The sequence below is a fragment of the Chrysemys picta genome, chromosome 3, assembly GCF_011386835.1.
Source record: "Chrysemys picta bellii isolate R12L10 chromosome 3, ASM1138683v2, whole genome shotgun sequence".
Taxonomy (NCBI): domain Eukaryota; kingdom Metazoa; phylum Chordata; order Testudines; family Emydidae; genus Chrysemys; species Chrysemys picta.
In genome coordinates this window covers 122921395-122943724 of record NC_088793.1, presented here as the reverse complement: position 1 = coordinate 122943724, position 22330 = coordinate 122921395, and the positions used below count along the sequence as shown (strand labels likewise).

General features: G+C 40.2%; 1 protein-coding gene and 1 long non-coding RNA gene across 9 annotated transcripts in view; one reads left to right on the top strand and one right to left on the bottom strand.

Moving 5' to 3' along the window:
- The window catches only part of LOC122174379 (uncharacterized), a 54586-nt gene that overhangs the window by 24527 nt on the left and 7729 nt on the right, over positions 1 to 22330 (top strand). The gene's annotated exons all lie outside the window — the stretch shown is intronic.
- The window catches only part of PACRG (parkin coregulated), a 455962-nt gene continuing 441885 nt past the window's right edge, over positions 8254 to 22330 (bottom strand). For all 8 annotated transcript variants that reach the window (XM_005287947.4, XM_024108470.3, XM_024108474.3 and 5 more), the window contains one exon: positions 8254 to 8608. In XM_005287947.4, coding sequence (XP_005288004.1) covers positions 8448 to 8608 — 161 coding nt within the window. In that variant the 3' untranslated portion in view covers positions 8254 to 8447. The remainder of the gene's footprint in view (positions 8609 to 22330) is intronic.

Sequence of the window (22330 nt, the reverse complement as noted above, 5' to 3'; positions counted from 1 at the left end):
ATCTGTTAGTCTATAAGGTGCCACAGGACTCTTCGCTATATTTATACTGAAACTCTGTACAATAGCATACAAGGGTAAATAATCTTGATTAAAGAAAAAGAAAAGAAAAAAAGACACCCCCCTCCCCATACTAAATGATGAAACAATGACCATAAGCAATATTTAAAAAAATTCTCTCAGTGGTGGAAGGGTCAAGTGAATAAACCACCATCCAGAAAACATTTCTGTGAGAACTGAAAAGAAGAAAATGACACCTCAGGCAACCCATGAACACAAGTGATTTGCTACAAAGGACACGTTCATTCAACATGCACTGCATCAGTTAATCAGTGCACGTGATTCACATACCATTGGCTAGCTGCTCAATACATGGTATCCCACCACCTGGCAATATGACATGATACTGGAGGTCTCAAGTTTGGCCATCAGGACCGGCTCTGGCTTTTTTTGCTGCCCCAAGCAAAAAACAACCTGCGGTGCAGCCAAAGCAGCAAAAAAAAAAAAAAAAAAAAAAAACAACCCTGCAGGGCGGCCAGAGCCAGGGTGCAGGGGGACTCCCTGCGCTGCAGACGTGCCCCAGCTAGCGGGGGGGGGGGGGGGGGGGGGCGGGGAAAAGAGAGGAGAGTGGGGGGGAGAGAGAATAGGGGGGCGGCCAGGGCTTCAGCAGGGCGCTCGCCACATGGCCCTGAGCGCCGCGCTGCCTGCCGGGAGGGCTCTGCACTGCTCTGGTCGGCAGGGAGGGAAGGACGCGGTCTGCCCTGCTGGGCTTGCTACAGACCTGGCACCGGCTGGGGCAGACAGAGTGCGCAGCCCTCTCCCAGCAGGGCGCTCTGCTCCTCCGCGCCCCCGCCCCCTACAGGGCGGCCAGATCAGTGAACCGGAAAAAAAAAAAAAAAAGGAGTGGCTGTGCCGCCCTAGGATTGGGTGGAATGCCACCCCAAAGAATCTGCCGCCCCAAGCACTAGCTTGCTCGGCTGGTGCCTGGAGCCGGCCCTGTTGGCCATAACATTTTTTAGGGATCTAGTGTAGGCACAAGACTAGGACTTAGAGGCCAATCCTGAATATGGCAGGGATGAGCTAAACACCAACCTAGAGATGTTCCCTACTCTGTTTGCTAGGATTCCATGGGCCAAGTTGTCCCCGACCACAGGAAGACAAACTTACTTCACCTCTAAGAAATCTTAATGCCCTGTCCCTTTTGTTGGGAGAGATTTATGGCAGCACTGAGGGTATGATACTTCTATCCCCAAAGGGCCTGGTGTGGCTCAGAACAGCTCCATGCATGATATTTGGGCCATTACTGCAAAGTGCTGCTCCCCTCAGCATGTTCATTCCAGTTCCCATACCTCAGCAAAACAGCTGCTATTTCTCCCTCACCCTCAGACACGTCTAGGCCTTCATTGTGGTAGAAACAACAGAAGGCAAGTCTTGCAGAAATGTTCTGCTTTAACTAATGCCAAGAGCCGCTCTGCATCACCCACCCCAAAGCATCAGCCACCTCCCCATGCGCTCGCTATGCAGTGAAAACTGCAGAGGAGAAGCCTTTGCCTCTGTAATTTTTCTCCCTACAGCCACTCACTTTCATGGCTGGAGGTCAGTGCCCCTTCTTCCATCCCCTCCACTTGCTGTTTGGTTCAGTGTAGCACAGTGGAGGCCCAGTGCATGGAGCATTGAGAGAGACACAGGCCACACCCAGAGATATGGGGGCTAACACTTGATAGGGAGCTGGGTAGAAACTAAGTCATTGCCTATAAACCTGGGGAGTGGAAAGACTGTGGCCTGACTGTGCTTTTGCAAGATTACGCATTGGGGAAGGGTTAGGAGGAGTTACTCTTTTCTTGTTGTAACTTGGCAGTTGCTGTCTGGGTGGGAGGCCAAGGTGTTCAAGTCCTTGTCCCACAAATTTAAAGCCAGGGCCATCACTAACTAATGTCACTTCTTAGCATGCAAGTTACGGTGGGTCTTTATGGGAACTAATTGCATAGAACAACCTCATCACCACCTGGCTGCATCACTGAAAACTGTGCAGGGGCCCAACTAGCGCTGTTTGGGAATTTTCAGATGAAAATGACTTTCATTGAAAAAATTCCAATTTGTGGAGGCTAAGCTGTTGTGCAGAAACATCTCTAGTTTGACAATCTCTGAAACCAAATGCTGGATCCAGACAGAAGCCTGCCTGGTTTCCTGCTATCTCACCTGGTGCGCTGCTGAGCCTAGGCTTACAGGGTTCACAGCTCTGGGTAGCCCCCACTATACAGGCTATCTGAGGACACCAGGGCTTCAAGGTTCCTAGCCGCCACAAAGCTAGATGCTGGGAGCTCCAGTTCTAGCCAGGGCTTGGCTTACAGTTCCATGGCAGGGAGTCTGGAAGCCCTGAGAATCCTGGTTCAAACTAGGTCTTTCTGGCTTCTAGGCTCACTGCGGCTGCTGCAGAGGTAGGAGCTTGGGTGTCCTGTGGCAGGGTGCAAGGGGCCTTGGCTCCAGGGCTGTCCCACCATGCTGACTGCCCAAGGGCCAGGGACCCCAGGACTTCGGAGGTGGTGATGACTATGCATTGAAAGTGTAGATCACACCACTTATCTGGCCTTTTTCCTTGTTCTCCAGGGCTATTTTTGAGACCCGAGCAACACATTTTTGGTCCGGATTTAATTATTTCACTGCTGTGTAATTTTATACAGGAATCACTAGGTCACTACAAGCCCTCGTCTGAGTGCAGTCCTCCTGGTATAAAAAGGTGCTTCTACTAGTATAGCTTATTCCTGTAAATGCATACAAGTAAACTATACCCGTACAAGCACCTTTATACTGATATCACAGCCTTCACATTAGGGCATTGCACCACATTACCTTTATTGGTTTCTAAATGAACATCGGCATAGCGGTGCAAAAAACAACAAAAAAACCTGCTTGTAGACAAGCCCTGAAAGTGATGTGCATTTCCTTCCCCTGTGGCATAAAACAGAATAGGGGATGTGTGGGGAGAAGCATACTGGCCTACTGATTAAAGCAACAGAGAGTCCTGGGGCACTTTTGAGACTAACAGAAGTATTGGGAGCATAAGCTTTCGTGGGTAAGAACCTCACTTCTTGCATCTGAAGAAGTGAGGTTCTTACCCACGAAAGCTTATGCTCCCAGTACTTCTGTTAGTCTCAAAGGTGCCACAGGACCCCCTGTTGCTTTTTACAGATTCAGACTAACACGGCTACCCCTCTGATACTTGGCCTACTGATTATCACCCTCCCTGTCCAGCTGCCTCAACTTTAGTGACAGCTTTTTCATACAATTTGCATCAGAATACTGGCATGGTTGGCATTTACTCGTCATGTCTTGCTGTATCAATCTACTAAAAAAACCATACTATATTCGGTTTCAAACCAGGTAATAAGTGATTGTTATAAGAGCCAGTGTCATTAGAATCTGATTACAAACAGACCCACATTTTTCCCTGTTTTTCCATGTGCTCCTGTTCACCCCATTCCACCCCAACCAAGATAATTAATCTTTACCTACTTGTGCTTCTCCACTGAATCATGATAAGATGATTTTGTGTTGCTCACACTGTTAAGGTACCAGGATTAGTTCCCATTTCATAGGTTTTAGTAGTTGTTCCAACACGCTATGGTTAGCGAGACCACAGCATTTTAGTTTGAGGTCTAAAATTTTCTCTTGCTTGTGTGTGCTGAGATGGGCCCCCATAGACAAACTGCAGCACTAAGGGTGTGGCCTGAAGAATGTTTATTGCAGTGTCCTAGCTAGCATTGCCTCTGATCACTTCCAATGCCTGTCCAGTGAGTGCTCCGATTCTTCTACAACTTGAGGCTTTATATGAGGGGCTTGTCACAGAAACTTGTGCAGCATCTTTTCTCTCCCTCATGCTCTCCCCCACACCACCCCTTTGAAAAACAGGAATTGAAGGCTCACTAGACCTGCAAGCCTCATATTCTGAGCTGACTTAGATCAGAAACTTCTGTTTAGAATGGGGAAGTGCAAATGTTCCAGTGGCTTGAACACAACTTTGAAACATTCTGACGCTGATCTATGCTTTAAACACTAACTGTGTTTTATTTCTCAAGTGCAAATAGTTTTATAAACAGGATCCTCAAGCACTACATACTCTAAACAGTATGCAAGCTGTCTAGCTTGCGCCTAGAATTTTTTAAAATTAAAGTAGCTGTAGGATTATATACTGAATGATCAAATTAGACCCATAAGGGGACATTCAGCACAGTGTTAAACTTGAAATTAACATTTAAAAACCATTTTTTTCACTCTATGAAAGCACAGATTGCTCACATCTAGTGCAAACAATGCCCCTGCATTAGTGCATTAGGGCATTGAAAGCATCAGAGAAACTGACAAGGAAGCCATTCTGGATTCAGGGTGTGACCTAGCATGGCAGGGGCCTGGGACCCCCTTCTTTCCCCCAGGACAGGAATCAGTGCTCCCCTGCCCACAGGAGAGGCAGAGGTTGGTAGGGCAAGGACTTTCCCCAGCAACTGAATATCTGCTTGGGTGGGGTCCACCATACTCCATTTCTCCTACCACCTGTCTAAAGCCTATTGTGGGGAGGAAGAGGTGTAGAGTTTGCAGGAAATCCAGAGTAATAAGTCTGGCAGTTTACAGCCACTGAGAGACACAAGGCAGCTCACCTGTCAGCGCTATGATTTCAGTGGGCTCAGCTAGTGGTCACTACACAAGTCACATTTTTCAATGTTATCTTCACAAGCATGAAAACTATAAACTTATCTTTTAAAAAAAATGAAAGCAGAGTCTGATGTAATCACATGACTCCAGGAATTAGGGCCATAGACAGGGCTCAATAGTGTTTATGCTTTAATCCAGCCCTAGGAGTTGAGTCCTTTTAGCACCATTAAGCCCACACCCCATATTTTTAGAAGCACAACAACCTGTTCGGTTTTAAGTGCATGTCGAGGTGTCATCCATTCCAGGTGGATCAGGTCTACCTGTAAAAGACTTATCCAATCCATCCTTGTCTCAGAGAGGTATGTAGGTAAAAAGCCAGATCCACAGCTGAGTCTTTTCTACATTAGTCATTTTTTACCTTGAGTTAATTGATTGCCAATTAACTTGAGTTACTTAACAGGGCTAGAAAGGTAATCTGGGCACTCCCCAAATGTTTGTTGCAGAATACAAAGGGATTGTGGTTTACCTTGTAGCCTAGTGTCCACACCAGCCTTTACAACTTTTACCTCCTTTAAGCTAATTGGCAACAAACTTGAGGTAAAAAAAACTTTACCGTTGACCTGGTCTAAATCCATGTAGTAACTGGCCTCACTGATGCTGTGCTTATTTACAACAGCTGAAGATCTGGCTAAGGCTGTTTGATAATTATATTCCATTAGAAATTGTCGCTAGGCTAAGTGTATGTCAGTGCTGCATCTATATGAACTGGTGAATGCAGGAGCTCAATTTTCCATTTTTATGTATAAATCCCATCTCTTGATAGCAGTAAACCAACTAGGGAGTGTATTTGAAGGTCATACCATTACTGAAGTGCTTTAAATCACTTGGCCTTTGGTCTTGTGCTTTATAAAGCACTTTGAGTTATGCTATAATTGCCCAGAAACACACTGCCTGTCATGCTTAAAGGTACATTTGTCAGGGTTGGCAGCCCCACAATTTGATTTACCTTCCTAAAATGATTTTCCAAAATGGTTTAATTTTTAAAGTTCCTGGGTTCCCAACTTCCATGATTTTGTCATGAGTCTAGTGATAGCTGATGTTTTTCTCAAAGCCCAATCACCCAGATTCATGAGGATCTCAGCTGTCATGAAAAAAGTAAGTTTCTAGCCCTCATGTTGACATAGACAAGCTTGAAAATGTGACCCAGGTGCAGCTTAAAAGATCAGAAAGTAGAAGACAAATACAATGAGCCCAAAATTTGTAATTAACCCTCCCCCCCAACAAAAACAACCTCATGATTTTTGAATGAGTGGGTGTGGCAATACTGAAGTTCATGTAATTCTTTATTGATGTACTTTATATCTATGTATTTAAATTAATAAAATCAATTCCAAAAGCCTCATTACATGCAAGGCTATGGAAACAACCTGCTATGGAGATGCAAGGGTGACAACAACTTATTTAGTGAGGAAACTTACAAACAATTATAAACTATAAACAATTAAAAAAAGATGTTAAGAGCTATGAAAAATACTAGTGTCCTTTTTATATAAACAACTCTGCAATGTTTGGTTAATATAGAACTTTGTTTTGGGATTGTATAATACATATACAAGGAGCTAATAGAGGAGGTATCTGAGCCTCTAACTATTATCTTTGGAAAATCATGGGAGACGGAGAGATTCCAGAAGACTGGAAAAGGGCAAATATAGTGCCCATCTATAAAAAGGGAAATAAAAACAACCCAGGAAACTACAGACCAGTTAGTTTAACTTCTGTGCCAGGGAAGATAATGGAGCAAGTAATTAAGGAAATCATCTGCAAACACTTGGAAGGTGGTAAGGTGATAGGGAACAGCCAGCATGGATTTGTAAAGAACAAATCATGTCAAACCAATCTGATAGCTTTCTTTGATAGGATAACGAGTCTTGTGGATAAGGGAGAAGCTGTGGATGTGGTATACCTAGACTTTAGTAAGGCATTTGATCACATGATATTCTTATCGATAAACTAGGCAAATACAATTTAGATGGGGCTACTATAAGGTGGGTGCATAACTGGCTGGATAACCATACTCAGAGAGTTGTTATTAATGGTTCCCAATCCTGCTGGAAAGGCATAACGAGTGGGGTTCCGCAGGGGTCTGTTTTGGGACTGGTTCCGTTCAATATCTTATTAACGACTTAGATATTGGCATAGAAAGTACACTTATTAAGTTTGCGGATGATACCAAACTGGGAGGGATTGCAACTGCTTTGGAGGACAGGGTCATAATTCAAAATGATCAGGACATATTGGAGAAATGGTCTGAGTTAAACAGGATGAAGTTTAACAAAGACAAATGCAAAGTGCTCCGCTTAGGAAGAAAAAATCAGTTTCACACATACAGAATGGGAAGAGACTGTCTAGGAAGGAGTACGGCAGAAAGGGATCTAGGGGTTATAGTGCACCACAAGCTAAATATGAGTCAACAGTGTGATGCTGTTGCAAAAAAAGCAAACGTGATTCTGGGATGTATTAACAGGTGTGTTGTGAGCAAGACACGAGAAGTCATTCTTCCGCTCTACTCTGCTCTGGTTAGGCCTCAGCTGGAGTATTGTGTCCAGTTCTGGGCACCGCATTTCAAGAAAGATGTGGAGAAATTGGAAAGGGTCCAGAGAAGAGCAACAAGAATGATTAAAGGTCTTGAGAACATGACCTATGAAGGAAGGCTGAAAGAATTGGGTTTGTTTAGTTTGGAAAAGAGAAGACTGAGAGGGGACATGATAGCAGTTTTCAGGTATCTAAAAGGGTGTCATAAGGAGGAGGGAGAAAACTTGTTCACCTTAGCCTCTAAGGATAGAACAAGAAGCAATGGGTTTAAACTGCAGCAAGGGAGGTCTAGGTTGGACATTAGGAAAAAGTTCCTAACTGTCAGGGTGGTTAAACACTGGAATAAATTGCCTAGGGAGGTTGTGGAATCTCCATCTCTGGAGATATTTAAGAGTAGGTTAGATAAATGTCTATCAGGGATGGTCTAGACAGTATTTGGTCCTGCCATGCGGGCAGGGGACTGGACTCGATGACCTCTCGAGCTCCCTTCCAGTCCTAGAATCTATGAATCTATATTCACCTTACCCCAGCTGATAAATTTGAGATTTTTTTTAAAACGACTCTCACATGTTATATTTTCCTAAATAAGAACCCAAACTACATAAAAAGGAAAACACCTGGAAACCCATATCATGAGTGAGGAAGAAACATTAATTAATTTTTATCACAGAGCTTTATAATGGACTGTAGAAAGTTTCCTACTGTAATTGGTATATACATTCAACAGTTTTATTGTATATCAGAGCACATCATTTTGCTCAGCTGCTGGAGAGGCATTGCTGAACTTTCTTTTCCATCACAAACACCTATTAAGCAGTCAGCATAAACTCTTCTTGTTACAACCCCTGGCATCACCCCCATGGCAAGTGGACACAGAACAGCAATTGCTGAATTGTGTATGAAAATTATAGTTTTATTGTCTACACAACTGAAGGTTTAACTCTGACTTCTGCTCCAGTCAGCTCTGTTATAAAGAAGTAATTCTTTCGCAGAACAAATAAGCACAGTACACCATTGTAATCTAAGGAACAGGCACTATTTATGTATTGGAAAGACTTGTTCACAACAGTGCTAGCAGTTTAATGGTCCAGAAGCCACTACTTTAGCAGCTGTAGAGGAAGAAAGCATGAACAACACGATATTATACAGAATTGGTTATAGCCTTTGAGAATACAAATGGAATCATCCCGTTGAAACAACTGTCCTATCTGTTAGTTTAACAAGCACGATTGATAGGTAGGGACCATGTATTTAATGTTGATATAAGCGTCTTCTCCACCATAGCGCTCAAAGGCTTCCAGTGTCTCTTGAATCAAATCTCCAATATTTTCACGCTTCTGCTGGCTGTAGTCAATACCGTCTCCTGAATTCACTGGTTAATAAAAACAAAATACAACATCATGTTAGAGTTTTCCTTGTAGCTTTCTGAAAACACGACATAGCTAAATAGAATTGCTGGTCAATCACAATAACTTCACTGCAATCTTTATCCTGTGACATATAATGTTGCAGGATTTAAATATATGAAATTCTATTTATCCATTCATCATCCATCCTGTTTCCATTGAACTTGTCAATATGGTCTAAAATATATTTGTAATGTGCCCATTATCTTAGTATCTAGGTGCTATTCTGGATTTTAAAAATATAGAAAACAAATTTTATTAACATCCACAGGCGTTGTCTCTGGAGACAGTCTCATAGCTAGTCAGTAACATCTTAAGACCATTACTGCTTCATTTCATAGTGACAGTTGGGACAAAACGCAATTGCCAGATATATAAATGCTTATCTCTGAAAAGCTAGGGTCTGCTGTGGTATATGAAATCCTTAGTGGGATGCTTTTTTGGGACTGTTCCATGCTAAACACCAGATCCACATGCCTACAGTATTTCAGATAGTGGAGCTCAAAGAGGGGGTGTCACTTGGCCAAAGAGATATATTTGGAGCACAACACACCACTCAATCTACTTCTACTCCCTGAAAAATGTGTTACATTAAGTTAATGTCAAGAGGACAAATTAGTCTAGCTCTTAGACAGAACAACAACTGTCACGGCCTTCTTTAACCTGGAGCAGGTTGAGAACTGGCTGTGGTGTTTATTTGTGCACAAACAGCACATTAGCTAATGTAAAGAGCTCAGTGTAAACTGCTGCACAAAAGTTTTAAAAATGCAAAACAGTGATGGATAATTCTGCTCCCAGGGATTTTAAGAGAGATTTAAAGGGGAAAAATGTATTGCAATTTGCCAGAAAACAGCACTTCAAAATCTCCAAAGATCCGACTCTCTCAGCATGAATATTCTCCAAAACGTACATCAACAATAATTTGTTAAGGACACTGGATGGCTTAGGGGATTGTCAATGGGCTCTAGTCCAGCCAGGATACAAAGTCACTGGTAGTGGTTACTATCTGATGCTTGTTTGGTGGTCCATGGGAAATTAGTTAGTGGCCTCACTCCAGTTATTAGTGGACAAGTATCTACATCATATAATTCAGCATCTCAAATAATACTATCTGGCCATTTTGTTGACAGGCTTAGCAGACAGGCCAAGGATACAATTATCAAGGACACTGAAACAACTTCACACTGCTAAAGACAATGGTTCCTTTCAGGTCAGGACTAAGGCACATTAAAAGGGTGGGCCAGGTTTTACTGCTGCCGTATCTGCAGTGCCTGTTCTTCAGAGTGCAGATCTATAAAACCCCAATCCAGAAAAGCACTTAGCCACATGCTTAGTTTTAAGCACATTAATTCAATGGGACTACTTACATATTTAAATTTAAGCATCATTCATGCTTAAGTGTTTTTCTGAATTTGGGCCCAAATGACTCCTAGAGCTAGATCTGGATTCTGGATTTCTGTAGTTCTTACAGAGAGAAACTGGTAAAAATTTTGCAGCCCTGTACACATGCAGAGATCAGCTGAACAGTGGTTATGTGAAAAATCATTGTAATGGTAGAAATTTGATCCTAGAGAACTGCTAACACTCTGTTACAGTTATATGTATAACAATTTATCAACCTTGTAAACTCTTGTGCGTTATTATTTGCAAAATGTTGTATACAATTATGGTATGTAAAGACAAGTATTCTCATCTGAAAGATATGATGATGGCTCCCTTTTAAAAAAAATCACAACTCTCTATCTGATTACATGAGTGATTTCAGAACACATTTGTGACACCACGGACTATGGAAATGGCTATGATGTTAGAAATAATGGACTATACCATCATGTGGAAGACAGCAACCTAGTATTGCAGCAGATTGTTTTAATTTACACAAAATGGGTTGTGTAAGCAATGGTAAGAAAGAAAGAAAGGAAGAAAGAAAGCATTACAAATCAAATGGTGTTTTGGTTAAATATGCTTTTATCTAACAAAAAAGGCCTTAGATTGATGGTAGCACTTCATCTATGAAGAGAACTGTACTGCCAACATTCCTGACAGCGCCTGAAGGTATTTGTGATTTCATTAGCTGCAACAGGGGAAGCCCTGAACTTACGTCTTGGCCAGGGCTGGCTGCAGGTACCAGCTTCTCAAGCAGGTGCTTGGGGCGGCTGCTCCGGAGTGGGGCAGCAGGTCCAGGTATTTGGCGGCAATTCGGCGGATGGTCCCTCACTCCGTCTGGGAGTGAAGGACCTCCCACCGAATTGCCGCCGCAGATTGTGATCGTGGCTTTTTTTAGATTGCGACTTTTTGTTTTGTTTTGTTTTGGCTGCTTGGGGCAGCCAAAACCCTGGAGCCGGCCCTGGTCTTGGCAGATAAGTAAACGAATTATTGATTTTCAAATTGTTTGCTAAAATCTGTAATTTTTAATCCTACATTCTCTTTGATAATGAGCTTAAACAGCTTTCATATGTCTTAAAAAAGTCCATTCAAAATGCCATAATATTGAAGTAACAGTGATATATCACAAAGTGGGAGATCTGGATTAGGTCTCCAGAGGATGACTATGCACTTCAGTTGTGGTGGGGGCAGGATGTATATCTCAGCTGTTTCCTGTGCAGAAGAATTTGTAGAAGCATTCAATACTGGGACAAGATGTGTAAAATATTTCCTAGATTAAACGGCTTGGAGGTTTGATTAAAAGGTACCTGATAGGGTTAGGCAATGATAAGGGAAACAGTATGCAAGGGATTGCTGAGGTGATGTGCAGACTATCATTACAAAAAAATTTCATCAGACATGCACAACCTGTGCAAGGTTGATATCCTCAAGACAGTCATTGTCCACTCTAATTTCAAGACACAGCTTACAAATGACTATACCAAAAAGGTTATTGCAGCATTGAAGTCATCTGCTAAGTACCACAATAGCCATCCTACATAGCTATAGGAATTAGCAAATCTTTCAGACAAATAAAGTAATGATTAACCTAACAGGACAATATCCACCCCAGCATTTGTCAACACTAGATGGATGAGCCAGACTGATTTCCTAAGCACACCTCAGGCTAAATACCTACTCATAATAATGATGAGTACTTGGAAAAAAATTGCTACCAAATTACAGCAGTCTCAGTATGTCCTTCTCTGGTTTAACTTTATTTCACTGTTGGCTTGTATATGGAGCCCATGTTGTCAGCCACAGAAATGCTGCATATGCGATGTGTGAACATGGATCTGATTCATGCTCTTTAAGAAGCTGTTCTTTGCAACAGTAATCAACAAGAAGGAAATGTTAGAAAGCACATTTGTCATACTATGATGTCAAAGCGAAATGTCTGGCAGATTCAGCATGGATCAAGAAATCTTGTCCTTAGAGAAAATGTTGTTACTTGTATAGAACATGCATACTGTAGGAATACTAAGATTTCAGGTCTAGAGGACTGGAATTGGGAAAATATTTTTTAATTCCTTTCCTGGATCAAAAAAATAGTTTCTCTGCCTCCTAAGCTCTGTACAACAGTATATGATACTGAAAGGTGAACTGAAAGGCTTTTTACCTGTCAAGAACTGCTTTAGTGGATGAAATCACTAGAACAAAGATATGCAGGAGTGGCATTCCTTACACTGCTCTAGTGAGCAGGGCCGGATCCAGGGTTTTGGCCGCCCCAAGCCAATTGCGGCAGCAATTCGGCGGGAGGTCCTTCGCTCCGACGCGGAGTGAGGGACCATCCGCCGAATTGCCGCTAAATACCTGGACGTGCCGCCCCTCTCCGGAGCAGCCGCCCCAAGCACCTGCTTGACAAGCTGGTGCCTGGAGCCGGCCCTGCTAGTGAGGCCATCTGCTGTAGCAGGGGAAACACAGAGCTCTGAAGGCCTCAATACAGGTCTGGGGAGGAGAGTAAAGGAGGATGTGAAGTTTGCTTTAAAATGTATTTGAGGCTAGACATGATTCGTATCCTATTCTTTAGTATCCTGAAACAGGATACTAAAGTATTATTTGACAGGTTTCAGAGTAGCAGCCGTGTTAGTCTGTATCCGCAAAAAGAAGAACAGGAGTACTTGTGGCACCTTAGAGACTAACAAATTTATTAGAGCATAAGCTTTTATGGGCTACAGCCCACTTCTTCGGATGCTGTAGCCCACGAAAGCTTATGCTCTAATAAATTTGTTAGTCTCTAAGGTGCCACAAGTACTCCTGTTCTTTTTAAAGTATTATTTGTTTTCCAGTTTATTTAATTTCAGCTCATTTTAAGTTTCGGAGAGTTAGTATTACAAATACAAATATTAAAATCACGACATATTAAAGAAGGAAAAGCAAAAAAATCTCTTAAAGTGTTAAGGATTAAGTATATGAGGGCAGTCGCCATGTCCTGAGGGGAACCAATTTGTAAGATTCAATCTGATCTACTCTTATCTCTGGGAGTTCTTTAGAATCTTAAAGTGTACTAAAAATTCTTTTAGTTCACTAGTGCTCTCTTTTAGGCAGACCTGGTCTCCTTCTATTCAAGGTGTTTTAATCTGCTGGATGTGCTGAAGCGCCTCTATGTAAATGAATAGTACTAAAGCTTGCCATTGACAATGACTGTTTCCAAGGTCCGACTTCATGGACGACATGAATTAAAACTGGAATGGCTGTACAACCATAAAGGTAGAAAAGTCATAGCATTTGGAATATTAGAACTTCCCAAGATTTTAAATTCTTCAAATCTGCTCAGGTCTTGTTGAAAAGAATGAGATTCAAGCAGACAGCTGAAGAGACTTTGAAGCAGGCCCTTTACTCTGAGCTTAAACATTTTTTTTATAACAAAGATGTGAGACTGTAGTCAAAGACCATTCAACTATTTCATTTCTAATGCACAAAAAAAGGATTTAAAATGTGTATTCTGGGATATTCTGATTCCAGCAGACATTTTTGAACAAATCAATAGTAAATAATAACAATAATACATAGCTATATATACATTATTATATAATATATAATATATTATTTAATATATTATAACAATAATAATCAATAGTAAATAATAACAATAATACATAGCTCTTAGGTATTGATTTTCATTCATAGATCTCCATGCACTTTACTATAGAGGGTAAGTATCATGCTTCCCTTTTTTCATTTGAAAAAACTGAGGCACAAGGAAGTGAATTTTGCATCCTTTTGCCAAAACTCTACTTCCCTTTACCAGTTGGTGTCAATCCTTATTGCCATCTCAAATGCGATGAAGAGGGTACAATTCTAAACTACTTCTTTGCTTAACCTTGTGGCCTGGACTGTTTTAAATCATCATCATTGTGTAGCTGGATACAGTCCATTTAATATGCCTTAGGAACCTCATTTCAAGAAGTATTATCTCTATTCAATATACTGCAATATTGCTCCACCCAGTGTTCGCAGAGAGGAAAACGTAGCAAAGGTCGTGATGAAATTGCGTGATATGTCACAGCTACCATTAACTAAAGACTTGTTTAATCCACCACATGGTCATCTGCCCTCACATCATCCATTGTGGATAAGTTTTACTGAGTGAAGAATTTACAGTAGAGGATGTGTGGCGAGCTTCATGGTCCTCAGAGAAAGAGAGAAATAATTATCTTGTCTCGGACCCCCACTCATTGTCAAACCTGGGTTTGATTTACTGCAAAGACAATGGAGCCTGCTGAACTGGTTTCGCAGCGGACATGGAATTTGTGCTGCAGCAGAATTTCGGTGGCATTTTAGCAACAGTCCACTGTCAGCGTGGGCAGTCACAAACCATGACACCTATTATTGAGGACTGCAAAATGACTCAACTTCCTGGAGGTTTTCATGCCTTGAACATCGTTGATAGGAACGCTGTGGCTTGGCTTGACTGAATTCATACACCAAATAAATAAAATCTATATTTGCGCATGACAGAAATAAACAATTCCTTTAGCATACTGACAATAGTCTCCACTACATAAACTGAGTAATTTTGAAAGCGACTGCATATACCAAATGATCAGGCACAAATTTTAGCTGTAAAGTTTAAAAAAAAAAGTATGATTGTCTTTATCATTATTTTGCTGAGACCATAAAAAGGGACACCAACATGTTAATTTTTTTAATGTTCTGCTTTTCTTGTATTAAAAACACCTTTTAATTATTCAAGCTGAAAGTATTTTGCAAAGCTATTGGGCCAAATTCTACCCTTGAATATGCACAGAACTCCCACTGACTTCATCAGGAGCTTTAGTTGCACATCCAAAGGCAAAACTTGGTTGCCTAATTTACTTTTCACCACTGAGGCCCATCATTTATCTTCTACAATGCTACAGTGTTTAGTTACAAACACTGCAAGGGAAAGTTTAAATCTAAGGAGAAACCAGATACGTTTGCAATTAAACAAACACCAAAACATACATACCCATGGAAACATTTTCTATTCCTCTAAAATGTATTTTAACAAAACCTTTACTTTGGGTCTAAATTTACTTGATATGGTCTCTTTAGGTATTGTATCTGCTGATACTTTCTTAATTCTTACCCTGGTTTTTTTTTGCTTTAACAATAGAAAGAACCTATATTTTGTGTTGTCTTACATACGTGGCTAAATTTTAGTTTACTTCATAAATTAACATTTGTTTTTAGAATAAATGTATTGTTTAGCTAAAAACAATTCTGATAGTCAATGACTTGGTGAAAGAATGGAAGAAGTAATCTGATTGGAAAGGAAACATTTGACTGACTTACGTTTTTAGTAAAGATGCAAGCCTATTGGAAATAGTTTTAACTACTTGTAAATTGCTGCTGTAAACAAAATTTTTTTTTGAAAATGAGCCAAGATAGCAGCTGTTATCACAGTTTTCCATTTCCAGGAAACATTAGCAACATCAGATGCAATCCATTCTAAGTCCAGCTTTTTTTTTTATTGAGACACTAAAATGAAAACCAAATCACAGATTTTCTGACAAATGTTATTAGCAAACATAGTCAACCAATAAAGGGGAAAAAGATATTTCTAAAATTATTTATCTTTTTAAGTACTTACATTTCTCTAACAAACTTTAACTTTGAAGTCTGCCCATGTTTGTACTAGTGATCAATATCATAACAAAGCAGTGTTAAATAATCTTAGATAAACAGCATGCACAACAGGGGACAGAAGCATGAAGCAGAAACCTCAGTGGCCTTGATGCACTGTTTACTGTTGCAAAATAATAAATTAGGTCACAAATCGTGCTTAAAGTGCAAAAAAGGTTGCACCATTTGGGCAGATCAGATGTTTTCCCAATTATTTTGGATACAACTGAGCTTGTACAAAGTATCTTTTGTATGTAGAAAAAAAGTGTTTGTGTGTGCAAAGTGGGAGTGAGCTGAAAATACATTTGCATATTTTTTGATGCTAATTTCTGTTCCAATTGGAGCTCAATTAATGCAAAATTCATGAAAACAATGTATAAACATACATAGACATGGAATAAGCATTATTTATTTTATAAAGTAACATGAAGCGACAAAGCAGAAAGTCCAAAATATTTTAAGGATCATTGATTTTTATTATAAACCATAATCACACAATAATCCATATTTAATAAACACACATTAGTTCATACATAAAATAAAGATGCCCCATAATATGTCCCTCCTTTAGGAAAGCTTTTGTTCATGTATGCAAAATGCTGAAAGGAGCAGGGTCCCAGAACTGTATGAATGGAAAGTTTAGTAATTCATGACTTAGTATTAATAGAATGTTAGGCTATGTTTGTATACCTGTCACCATCTGTTATGGAATATGTTTAATCTTCTTTACAAAAATGAATGTAAAGTTCAAGGGCCCAATCCTGCATAACTCGCATGATTAAAAGCCTCTGACTTCAGTGAGAGATTTGGAATTTCACTGATTGCAGAAGTGGGCCCAGTATTGTCATTATAATGTAACCATAGAAAAAGAAGTTAAAGAAATAAATTGTTCCATGAGCATTAGTCTGAGTCCTGTGACAAAAATGAAGAAACTGGTTAAGTGTGCCTAAAATTGCCTGTTTCTCCCTTTTTTACTGTTCCCTAAAGAAGTGGACTGAAAAGAAACTTCAGGACAGTGGAGGGTGCTTAAAGATAGAGAAGGAGATGAGTGTGGAGGGATGTGCAGATTCTCCAAGAGGTATTTTGTGTATGTACACAACTAGTATTGAACACTTGTACTTATGATGATTAGAGGACTGGCAGCTCAGGAAACTTAAGTGTGCTTATTTATTCTCAAGCTAGGTATACAGTTCAGACAGTTGCAATATGAGCTTCTTAAAAATCCATAGCAATAACCTTAACCCTGACCTCTAAAGCAAAAAATATTTCATTCTTTATACTGATATCTCTTTTAAACAGAACTAGGCAAACTTTGTCACCTGAACCAATGTACATGAAGGTTAGAAGTGTATGACCCTCCCAAGGGTTGAATTTGCATTCCTTTTGTGAGTCACAATAAATGAATGCTCACCAAAAGCCAGTTAATAAACATGCATTTTTCAGCAGAGAAAGCTTCTATTTGAATTGGTGGCAGCTTTTCAAACAAAATGAAGTATGTATATGTTTTACATTATTGGCAGTAAGCCAAACTTTACAATAAACTGACACATAATGCTGCAGTCTTTATTTACAATGGAAGATGTGATGCAGCTAAAAGATGGAAAGAAGGTTATTCTCTTGTCATTAGCCTTCTCTGAGTAAACTGTCTCTGCAGATGCACCATTTTTGTACTGTGAATGCTGAAACCTTTTGAAAGCTGTAACGCCATGGGCAGCACATACATACCTTATCCAGAACCAAATGTTTTGACTGAGGCTATAAGAATACTTGTTTCAAACTGGCCCCTCCCCAGTTATTTCTGCTTTGCAAAAGTCTCTCTAAACTTGCAGGAAGGTGAGTAGCTGGGGAGAAGCAAAGGAAGAAACACTCAGAACTCCAGTTATAGATGAGTTGCCTTCATTTCTTCTTTGAGATGATGTCCCCACTCATTTGGGACTTACCAGCTGTAACAGACCCGGGTGGAAGACAGAGGAGCACTTAGTTAAATAAAAGACTGAACTCTCCAAATGAGCATCTGTTTTAGTACCAGTACTGACAGAATAATGTTGACTAAAACTGAGAGTTGAGCTCCTCATAGCAGCCTTACAGAAACGGGCAGGCTTTTAAACATGCTGTAGAAGATGACTTTCTTCTCATAGAATAAACTCTGAGGATGTCTGGTTATGGACCTAAAAATGGTTCTAGTGGGTCTGAATTCAGAATTTGCTCTAGTTAGAAATGGTTTTCCCTTCAGACTTCCCCACAAAAGCAATGAATAAATCAAAGGAGATCTCTGAAAAGACTTTGCCCTACCCAGACAGGTCAGACTTCACTAAATGTTCAGTTAGTACAATATTGCTTCCTCAGGCAAGTCATGAGATTTTTGGAAACAAGATGAGGTTAACACCACTGGTTAAGGTGAAATTGTGACGACTCTTTGGGGAGAGATGTGGAGTAGGAGTGCAGCACTGCCTTGTTCTTGAGGAAGATTGTGAAAGGTGGATTTGGAATGAATACCTGAATCTCACTCCTTCACCCTTCACACTGATTTATTAGCCACTAACAATGTAACTTTCCGAGAGAGGTAGTATGGAGAACATTCCCCAACAGACACAAAGGGAAGTAATAAATCTTGGTTGTATTACATTTATATTCTATGACTGGTGAAATTCATAGTGTATAGATCTGGGATCTGCCAAGAAGAACCTCTTACAATATAGTTGTGATAGAAGATTTTCCTAAAAGATATCACATGTATATGCAGGAAAGCATGAGACCTAGCATGATTAATTGATTCTTGGGATTGCAGTACTATTATTATCTTCATGTCCATGAATCTCTCTTCTAGGAAAAAAGCTATAGATGCAAAATAAATAAATAAATAAATAAATAAAGTCAGTCCCTGAGTTTGTAAGAAATTGACTTCTCCTGCACCTTGATATGTAATCTTGCTAAATAGTGATATGCTTGTATTCCATAGTGAGCAGTTATGTGTGGGGCTACTACCATAATGTGAAGTAAATCCACTCTACCCAGCTGCTAATCAAAGTTGCTGCAGGACCTGAGATAGGTGGTCTGTCATGGGAGTACCAGCTCTGGAACTGTCTGCCACTTTGGATCTACCAATAAGAACCTCTCTGAGTCTGAAAAGCTGAGAACTAGATTGTGTCTGTTGGTAATGGCACTAGAAATTAAACTTTAGAAGCAGGGATATCCCATCATTCTGTGGAGAAGACCAAATGACATGTTCATTATGGTCTCTGGGCCAGCTCTACATATCTAGGACATAATCACATAATAACCTCAAGCAACAACAGAGCTACCATTCATAACAATGGGAGTTTTGTACAAAGATAGAGAATAGAATATGTCCCTTATGTAGGATTCCATCCCTTCTCCCCTGCCCCCAGTCTATCAAGAGCTTGGTATTGCCACTTAGGTCAGGCACTGGGCTCTAGATTTGGACCAAAGAGAGCAGAATTAGACATGCAATGTGGCAACACAGAGAAAATGTTTTTCTCTAGATACTTATGCAAGCCTTTTTGTGATTAGTTCATTTGCTACTTAATATAAAATCATCTCTTATTTTGTCATTTTTGTGATGGCATGATACTTTGTACAATGTGTTTTCAAAACTGTGCTCCTAAAATTTTTCCATAGGGATTACAATGTAGTGTTATTAAGACACTTAATGTTTCCAAAACTCTAATGCAATGGTGTATAATCTGATAAATAAATATATAAATAAATAAAACTGGTTTACATAAAACCATAAAATCAGAAATTACTAACATTTTTTTCTCAGAGATTGTTATTGTTAATACACTTTCCAATGTTTTAAGAGGAAAAATGTTTTCATATAAGCAAGCATAATTTTCCTATTTATTTTGTTAACTATTGTATTATTCTTTTTGTTCATTATTTTAAGATAATAGTATTGTTCTTTCAAAAATGATATCTCATTATCTCCCTTCCCATTTAAAATAGTATTTTTGTAAAAAGCAATAGTAAAATATATTTACAGGAGAGGGAATAAAGAAGGAAGTTTGCTTTACTGTATCTATGCTGTTATTCTGTTGTTGGCAAGTATATTAAAAAATGTCTAGTACTACTATTTGAGACAATTTTTACATTTGTAGAACTGGAATAATCCACAAGCATATTGTCCCCTACAGTCATATTTGTTTTCCACATCCAATGAATGTAATGTACACCAAAGAAAAATTCCACTGCTTTTCTTTTGAAGAGGGCATATGAGACACACAGCGGGGCAAATTCTCTCTTCCTTTAGATCTATAGTCCTTTACTGAAGTCTAGGGAGTTGCATGGTTGCAATGGCAAGCAAAACCTGACCCAGTGACTTAGAAGTGAAATATTCCTGGCACTCTTGTACTTAATATATTTATTGTATATATTTTTGTCTAAAGGCTGACCTAAAACCAAACTCTGGATCGGAACAGCCCCAAACTTGGGAAAAATCAAATCTGGATGTGAACTTTGTTTATCAGTTTAACTTCTCTCTTTACCTGCTGCAGATGTTCTGGGAAGGCAGGAAGTGAAGTAGTACTAGCTGTGTAGTGGTTATCAGAGCCATCCTCCAGAAGCAGGGCAGAATGACTTAGGGCATGTCTACACTTACCTCTGGAGCAATCGATCCAGCAGGGGTCGATTTATCGTATCTAGTGAAGACGCGATAGAGTGACCACTGAGCGCTCTCCCGTCGACTCCAGTACTCTACCAGAGCAAGAAGCTTAGGCGGAGTCGATGGGGGAGCGTCAGCAGTCGACCTACCACAGTGAAGACACCACAGTAAGTTGATCTAAGTATGTCGACTTCAGCTACGTTATTCACATAGCTGAAGTTGCGTAACTTAGATTGATCTCCCCCCGCCCCCCCCCCCCCCAGTGTAGACCAGGCCTTAGTGTGGATGCTGGGGAGAGCTTGGTGGGCTATATACTGCCAGTCCTTAAAAGGTAGGGTTACCAGATAGCAACTGTGAAAAAACGGGACAGGAGGTGAGGGGTAATAGGAGCCGATATAAGAAAAAGTCCCCAAAAATGGGACTGTCCCTATAAAAACGGGACATCTGGTCACCCTATTAAAAGGGACCAGTGTGAACTCCCAACTAGCATATGACGCGTAGTCTGGGCATCTAAACCATGTCTCCTTGGGAGTATGGGGACAGGCCAATTAGCATAGAAGGGAAGTCACCCACCTCATGTTTTCTTGAGTTCTAGCCATGTATCCTGACATACTACTGTGCTAGGGTCGAGGGACATGGGGTCAGAGACTCTCTATGCAACCCTCAGCACATCCACACAGAATATGACCCCTTTATGTTCTCTATAAATACTACTACAAGTTTATTAAATTTGTCTTTACAATTTTAACCTCTGATTCATTGTTCTCAGCTTCTATGCCTTCCACCTCTGATCCTCAGAGAACCTTGAATCTGTTGACTGAAGCTGAAGATTAATTTATACATATGTGCACAGGTGGGGTAGACAAGAGAGAAAGAGAGAGATATTGCTGGATGCTCCAGGTCAACTTGACTAGTCTAGAGATTTCTTACGAACAGCCAGGAAAACAGTTAACTGGCATTGTAGTGTACTGTCTGGTTGAATATTTGTCAATTTACATTTTCTTATGTTATAAGGAAGAATTAAAGTAAAACACTGTGAAGAAAATCTACTTTGGTGACTAAAAACATGCCTCCTGAGCATACATATGCTTGCATTGTATTTAGTTTTACATTAGAACCAATCAAACAACCATTTCCATGAACAGTTGTTTTTTGTAAATATGTGGTATCTCGGTTTAGTTTAAAAGATGACTTGGAAGAGGAAAATGGCAAGCATCCAAGTGGGAGAGCTTTTAAAAGAAAGATCCTCTTACACTTTTCCTGAAATGCTTATTCTTCACTGCTTCACTTTGGGTACAGTCAACCTCCTGGGAAGAGATGGAAAAGTGACACCTCACAAAATGCCCTCTCTGTATCTCTCCACAGATGGGTGTTTCATCTTATAGTTTGTTTTATGATAAGGGAAGCCTTGCATTTAAAGGCCTGTGTCCCAACTCTGTGGATGCAGTGCTGAATTGGTGCCCCTGGAAACAGTGGCTCTGGAGTGATTAATAGAAAGCACAACTTCAGAAAATATTGTTGAGGCTTTGCGGAATAGTGGGCCACAGTAGCTAATGTAGCATGGAGGCCTTTGAAGAAAATCTTTGAAAGTCATTTTAAAGAGGGAGGGATACACTGTACTAGCTTCTCTCAAGGCCCGTTAACATGATGAGCAACTGCAAATAATTCTCCATATATCACCAGAAGGCTGGGTCACTGAATGCTGATTTATGGAGGCTGCTTCCTGAACAATAATAATTATATATAAAACGTGCTAGCTTCTTTACTGACCAATAAAATAGACAGACTTTTTACCAAAGCATTTACAGTATAAATGCAGACATGACAGAGGAAGTGGCAAGCAACAAACAATGAGGGAAAATAGGAAGATGGGAAGCCAAAAGATGTAGTCATATGGTCACGGGGTTACTGAGCTTTGTTACAGGCATTTCTTGAAGGTTCTGATTTACACATACACAGCGGTACAATGATAGCCTTGCCATATATATTTGGAACAGAGTTTCCATTATAATTCTAATTAAAAAATGTCAGTCAA